Source organism: Colobus angolensis, unplaced genomic scaffold (genome assembly GCF_000951035.1).
Source record: "Colobus angolensis palliatus isolate OR3802 unplaced genomic scaffold, Cang.pa_1.0 Scaffold24, whole genome shotgun sequence".
Classification (NCBI taxonomy): domain Eukaryota; kingdom Metazoa; phylum Chordata; class Mammalia; order Primates; family Cercopithecidae; genus Colobus; species Colobus angolensis.
In genome coordinates, this window is record NW_012115599.1 from 11,377,619 (window position 1) to 11,385,323 (window position 7,705).

The 7,705-nt window shown below is 42.4% G+C and overlaps 1 protein-coding gene across 3 annotated transcripts in view; it reads left to right on the forward strand.

The window, feature by feature from the left end:
* Positions 1–5,889, forward strand: part of SLC26A8 (solute carrier family 26 (anion exchanger), member 8) — an 87,666-nt gene extending 81,777 nt beyond the window's left edge. For all 3 annotated transcript variants that reach the window (XM_011945363.1, XM_011945364.1, XM_011945365.1), the window contains one exon: positions 5,052–5,889. In XM_011945363.1, coding sequence (XP_011800753.1) covers positions 5,052–5,510 — 459 coding nt within the window. In that variant the 3' untranslated portion in view covers positions 5,511–5,889. The remainder of the gene's footprint in view (positions 1–5,051) is intronic.
* Positions 5,890–7,705: the final 1,816 nt, after the last annotated feature.

The following is a 7,705-nucleotide window of genomic DNA, read 5'->3' on the forward strand; positions in this document are numbered from 1 at the left end:
TTTTTTTTTTATTTTTGAGACAGAGCCTCACTCCGTCACCCAGGCTGGAGTGCAATGGCGTGGTCTCGGCTCACTGCAACCTCTGCCTCCCGGGTTCAAGTGATTCTCCCTCCTCAGGCTCCCAGGTAGCTGGGACTACAGGCGCCTGCCACCACACCCCGCTAATTTTTGTATTTTTAGTAGAGACGGGGTTTCACTATGTTGGCCAGGCTGGTCTCAAACTCCTGACCTCATGATCCACCCGCCTCAGCCTCCCAAAGTGCTGGGATTACAGGTGTAAGCCACTGCACCCAGCCTTAATCTTTATTTTTTATCTATATATCTAACCATTTTGGGCTATGTACCATCTATCTTAGTTCATTAGTCCTACTATAACAAAATATCTGAGACTGGGTAATTTATACTTAGTAGATATTTATTTCTCACAGTTCTGAATGTGAGAAGTCCAAGATCAAGGTCCTGGCAGTTTCAGTGTCTGCTGAAGGCTTGTTCCATCTTCTCTCAGCAGCATCCCCACATATCAGAAGGTGGAAGGACAAAAGTGCCTATGCTAGCTCCCTCCAACCCTTTTATAAGGCACTAATCCATTCACAAGGGCAGAGCCCTTATGACTTAATTGCTCCCAAAAGGCCTCACCTCTTAATACCATCACAATGTGGATTAAGTTTCAACATGGATTTTGGAAGTCACACATGCAAATCATAGCACCATCCAACTATCTATTGAATAAGCCTTCTTTCCCCTACTGATATGTTATTTTCATAAAATATTATATTCTTATGAAAACTAAACTGTATTTCTAGCTTATTTGTGGATTTCATTGTTCTGTATAGGTTCAGTATCACAGTGTTTTTTGTTTTTGTTTTTGCTTTTTTTTTTGAGACAGTCTCACTCTGTCGCCCAGTCTGGAATGCAGTCTGGATCTCGGCTCACTGCAACCTCCACCTTCCAGGTTCAAGTGATTCTCCTGCCTCAGCCTCCTGAGTAGCTGGGATTACAGGCGTGCACCACCACACCTGGCTAATTTTTGTATTTTTAGTAGAGACAAGGTTTCACCATGTTGCCCAGGCTGGTCTCAAACTCCTGACCTCAGGTGATCTGCCCACCTCAGCCTCCCAAAATCTTGGGATTACAGATGTGAGCCACCACGCCTGGCTATCACACTGTTTTTATTGCTATTGCTGTATAATACACTTTAACATTTGGTTAAGAAGTCCTATGTCATCAGTGTTCTATTTCAAAATTTGCTAAGTCATTCTCACCAATTTATTCTTCCAAACCAATGTTTGAATCTTTTGTCAGGTCTCCACCCCACAAAAACAAATCTTATTGAAATAATCATTAGAGTTGTATTAGAAATATAAAATCACTTGAGAATTTATATCTTTATAGTATTCATTCTTCTTATCCAGAAACATAAACTGTCTCTACATTTACTGTCTTCTTAAATGTTTCATTCATGGTAAGGTTTTGTGACTTTCTTCACATAGGAAAATCCTAGATACTTTATACGTTTTACTTTTTTGTTTTTTTGAGACAGGTGTCACTCTGTCACCCAGGCTGAAGTGCAGTGGCATGATCACAGTGCACCGCAGCCTCGGCCTCTCAGGCTCAAGCAATCCTCCAACCTCAACCTCCTGAGTATTTGGGAGTACAGACGCACACCACTATGCCCAGCTAATATTTATATTTTTCACAGAGATGGGGTTTTGCCATGTTGCCCAGGCTGGTCTTGAACTCCTGGGCTCAAGCAATCCACCCACCTCCACCTCCCAAAGTGCTGGGATTACAGACATGAGCCACCACACCTGGCCATTTCCATTATATTTTCTAACTGGTAATTGCTAACATATAGAAAACTCATTGGTTTTTATTAAATTATTTGGCTACCTTTGTGAATCATTTTACTATTCCTAAGAGGTTTCACTGTTAATTCCTTTGGGTTTTCCAAATAGGAAAATATTTTGTAAAAATAATACTAATCTCTTATGTTCCAATTGTTAGAATTCTTATTTCAATATCACGTATTATTGCACTAACTAAACTTCTCAGAACAATTTAAGTCATACTGATGAATCTTGTCTTACTCCTGAATTTAATGAGGATTCTTGTGTGTCTCTATTAAGATTAGTGGTGGCCAGGTGTGGTGGCTCACGCCTGCAATCCTAGCACTTTGAGATGCCAAAGCAGGCGGGATCACTTGAGGCCAGGAGTTTGAGACCAGCCTGGCCAACATGGCAAAACCCCGTCTCTATTAAAAATACAAAAAAATTAACTGGGCGTGGTGGTACGCGCCTATAACCCCAGCTACACAGGAGGCCAAGGCACGAGAATCACTTTAACCCAGGAAGCGGAGGTTGCAGTGGGCTGAGATCGTGCCACTGCACTCCAGCCTGGACGACAGAGTGAGACCCTGCCTCAAAAAAAGTTAAAAAATAAAAGACTAGTGGTGACAGCTGGTTTAAGATGGACATATCAGCTAGGCGTAGTGACTCATGCCTGTAATGCCAGCACTTTGGGAGACTGAGGCAGAAGAATCACTTGAGGCCAGGACTTTCAGAGCAACCTGGACAACATAGTGAGACACTATCTTGAAAAAAAAATTAATTAATTAATAATCAGCCAGGTATGATGGTGCATACCTGTAATCCTAGCTACTTGGGAGCTTGAGGCAGGAGGATTGCTTGAGTCCAGTAGTTTAAGGTCACAGTGAGCTTTGATTTTGCCACTGCACTCCAGTCTGGATGACAGAGTTTTAAAAAAGTATTTTCCTAATGTACTAACATTCTTATATTAAGACTTGGTATTGAATATGTCAATTGTTTTCTGCTATTTAAGATAGGGAAGACTAGGAGAGTAGCAAGTTCTATTTCATGTGTATTGAATTCAAAATGCCTGGGCCGGGTGTGGCCTCACGCCTGTAATCCCAGCACTTTGGGAGGCGAGGCAGGTGGATCCCTTGAGGCCAGGAGTTCGAGATTAGCCTGGCCAACGTGGTGAATCCTCTTCTCAACTAAAAATACAAAAATTAGTTAGGTGTGGTGGCGCACGCCTGTCATTCCAGCTACTTGAGAGCCTGAGGCAGGAGAATCACTTGAACCTGGGAGGCAGAGGTTGCAGTGAGCCAAGATCATGCCACTGTACTCCAGCCTAGGCAACAGAACAATATTCAAAATAAAATAAAATAAAATAAAATAAATAAAAATAAAGGTTGCCTATTAAACATTCAAATGGAGATGTCAAGAATGGAAGTGAATATATGAACCTACAGATCAGGGAAGGGTTATAATTAAAGAATCATCAGCATCAGCATACAGATGGTAACGAAAATTATAGGCCCAAAATAAAAGTCCCTAAGGAGAGAGCATAGAGAAGAGAAAGGTCCCAGGATCAAGCGCTGGGGCGTACCAACGTCTAGAAGTCCAGTAGAAGTAGAGGGGACAGCAGAGAGACCAAGAAGCAGCAACCAGGAAGGAACGAGGAAAAGCAGAAGAGTGTCATATGGTGGTTGAGAAGAAAATGTTTCAGGAAAGGTGAAGTGATTAATTTGGAGGAATGGTGCTACAGGCTGATTCAAGACTTATGCAAGGCCTGTGAGTGCCTGCTATGTGACAAGCTCAGTGTCTGCTACTAGGGATATCAAGAACCAGGCCCTGTCATATATCACAAACTTAGAGTCTAGTAAGGAGTAGGTTTGTAAATAAATAAAGCACATTACTAGTACTATGATGAAAGTGTGAATGAGGTGTAGCTGGAACACAAAAGAAGATATGGTCCTGCCTGGTCATCTTAGCTCTGAATCTGGGGTGATGACTAAGTGCATGTGGACAAGATGGAGGAGGACAAGTCAGGCAAAGGTAGCGGCATGCACAAAGCTGAGCAGTAGTCAGGCAACTCTGGGTAACTTTATGGTGAGAGCAAAGGGCGGGGACCACAGCTGGAATAAAGCTAAAGAAGAATGGCAAGAGGCCAGGTCACACACAGCCGTATATGCCCTGTCAAGGATTGCACTGGGGGTTGGCAAGACAAGTAAGATCAAGAAGACAAGATGTTTCAGAATGTTGTTAAGTCCATTGCTGTTTTAAATGGTTGCTCTGAAATCCTGTCTAGCTAGAAAAGCCAGAGAAATTCTAAGTTGGAAATTGATTGAGTCTGAAGAATAGTGAGTAACTGAGAAACCAGAGGTTAGAAGGAAGATGAAAAGCAGACTTATGGATGATATCATTGGCATTTTGAAGAAAAATTTTTAAAAATTTTTAATAAAAAATAAATAAAGGCTGGGTGCAGTGGCTCATGCCTGTAATCCCAGCACTTTGGGAGGCTGAGGCGGGCAGATCACTTGAGTTCAGGAGTTCAAGACCAGCTTGGCCAACATGGTGAAACCCTGTTTCTACTAAAAATACAAAAATTAGCCAGTCATGGTGTTGCATATCTGTAGTCCCAACTACCTGGGAGGCTGAGGCAAGAGAATCACTTAAATTCAGGAAGTAGAGGTTGCAGTGAGTCAAGATCATGCCACTGCACTCCAGTCTGGGCAACAGAGCAAGATTCTGTGTCAAAATTAATAACAATAATAAAAAGAAAAGTAGACTTAGGCAAGAAATATTTTCTACTCTGCAAGGAACCCATGGTTCTGGTACCTTAAGTCCTATTGTATTCTAAATTCCTTGACTGCTCAAAGATGAAAAGTCTGGGTTTTGTTTGTTTGTTTTTTTGTGACAAAGTCTCACTCTGTTGCTCAGGCTGGAGTGCAGTGATGCAAACACAGCTCACTGCAGTCTCGGCCTCAAGCGATCCTCCTGCCTCAGCCTCCTGGGTAGCCAGAACTACAGGCATGTGCCATCATGCCCAGCTAGTTTTTAAAATTATTATTATTATTATTTGTAAAGATAGAAGTTTCACTATGTTGCCCAGGCTGACCTTGAACTCCTGGGCTAAAGTGATTCTCCTGCCCCAGCCTCCCAAAGTGCTGGGATTAAAGGTATGAGCCACTGCGTTCAGCAGAAAGTTAAATTTAATTAGAAATTTTAACCTACCTAATTGTATTTCAGAATGACAACTCAACATATAAAATGAGCAGCAGTTTTCTAGGAAGTCAAAAAAATGTAAGTCCAGGCTTCACCAAGATCCAACAGCCCATAGAAGAGGAGTCGGAGTTGGATTTGGAACTGGAGTCAGAACAAGAGGCTGGGCTGGGTCTGGACCTAGACCTGGATCGGGAACTGGAGCCTGAGTCAGAGCTGGAGCCTGAAATGGAGCCCAGGGCTGAGACTGAGACTGAGACCGAGAACGAGATGGAGCCCCAGCCTGAGACTGAGCCCGAGATGGAGCCTGACCCCAAATCTAGGCCAAGAGCTCACACTTTCCCTCAGCAGCATTACTGGCCTATGTATCATCCGCGTATGGCTTCCACCCAGTCTCAGACTCAGCCTCGGACATGGTCAGTGGAAAGAAGACGCCATCCTATGGACTCATACTCACCGGAGGGCAACAGCAATGAAGATGTCTAGGAGATGAACTGGAAATAAGGGGTCGGATAATCCTGGCAAATCCTCCTACCCAAAAGGGGTCAATTGTCCAGAGACCTAGATTGGATATGAACTAGCAGTACTTCCTTCCTGACTGTGACTCCTACCACCTGCTGGCCTTCTTCTTTGTTCTGCACTGGGATCACACTCCCAGATCACATTACTAAATGCCAACAATTATCTCTTAATTCCCTATCCAGGCTCCCCTCATTTCACCTTCAGCATATATTCTAGTCATGAATTTCCTTCTTCACACACCCCACATCTCCGGGCTTTGTGCCAGACCATCTCTAACTTAATCCTTTCATCCCTGTTCCCCTTTCTCCAAAGAGATGAAGCTCAAATAAAATGCATAACTCTAGTAACATTTGGATCCTTCCTGCACCTTCTCCCTTCTCTGTATTCTGTATCCTGAAGGAAATGTCAAATGAGAGGGATCCCAGAAGGGAGTGGACATGGTGGAGAAGAGATGAACAAGAGAAAAAAAAATTAAGTAGCATTTGTATTTTATATGCAAGGTATCTTCCCTGTACTGATAGGGGAAATGGGGAAAACAGGTAGGTTAATCCAGGTCAAAAGTAAGCCAGCCTGTGAGACTCGTAGTACACGGTCCTGCTAAGCTGAGAGCACTTTTGCTGTCATTCTCAGAGGTCAAGATCTTATCCTGCCACTGGTTTCATAAGGCCAATTAGCTGTACCAACTGATGGGAATTCCCTTTGTGAGTTCCCTTTCTGGAACTCTCCCTGGGGTTCAGATTCACATTCACCATTGCTTCTTTCTTACAAGTTTTTAAGATATAGGCAATTTGGAATCTGTACTCTTGGTGCACTGAGGAGTTAAAATCTGTGACAGCCACAACCAGCCTAGAAGTTGGAAAAGTCAGTCATTACTAGTTTTGTCCAAATCCATTCAAAAAATTTCCCCCTTCCCCATTTAAAATATGTCTAGTATTAAAGTATGACTAGAAGAAAAATATAGACCCCTGGACAAAGGTATATGAAATCCTGAATTTTATTTCCAGCTCAAAAAACATGACTCCTCCTGCTTGGGTACTCCATTTATCTTGTTAAGTGAAATAAATCTTAGTTAAAATATAGATTTCTTTTATCATAAAGATAGCATATGCATTCACCCATTGTAGAAGCATTTTGTTAAGCATCTGCTACATGCGTAGCATCTTGAACTGTGAGGTAGGTAAAATAATATTATCCTAATTTATACATGCATAAAACTGAGATATAATGTGCAACATGACCTTGTAAATACAGAAAGAGGTACGGGCCAAAGTCACAAGCTTCATTGTTTCATGTTTACTGAACACATTTATTGAAGGCCTACTCTGTGCTAAGCACTGTCCCAGGTGCTGAAGATACAGGATGGGTATAGAACAGATGACAAAAATAATTACAAGTTGTGAAAAGTAATAAATTACAAATTGTGAAGGTGAAACACAAGAAACTCTTGGGGCATGTATCAAGAGGACCTGATCTAGTCTTGAGTCTCAAGGAAGTTCTTCCTAAGGCAATGACATATGACTTGAGATCTGAAGGATGAGTAGGAGTTAGGCTTAAAGTAAATTCCAATGATTGCTAGAAGGGCAGGACCAAATGGGAACCCAAGAGCAGTGGCCATGGATGAGAACATCTGGGGCACAACTAGATGGAGCCTATGATACCAAGGGCTCAACTAGAAATGTCAAACTGGGAATAAGTTGTCAGGATGGCAGGGACAGGCACAGAAATCTGCCAAAGCCAAGGAAATATTTCATATTTATAACAGGAGACTAAGAAGTGCACAGAGAGTCCATTTTCTGCGGGTTGCTGCCTTCTCACTCCAGTTCCCTTCTAGTCCCATGTGTCCATTAGAGTAAAGTCTGTAAACAGAGAATCAATGGCTTCTGATACTTGTGCCATTAAGTCATAGAGTCTAGACTTGGGTCCCTTCTGCTACAACTGCAACGAGGCTGTATTAGTCTGTTTTCACACTGCTATAAAGATACTACCTGAGACTAGGTAATTTATAAAGAAAGGAGGTGTATTGGACCATTTTCATGCTACCAATAAAGACATATCTGAGACTGGGAAGAAAAAGGTTTAATTGAACTTACAGTTCCACATGGCTTGGGAGGCCTCAGAATCATGGCAGGAGGTGAAAGGCACTTCTTACATGGTGGTGG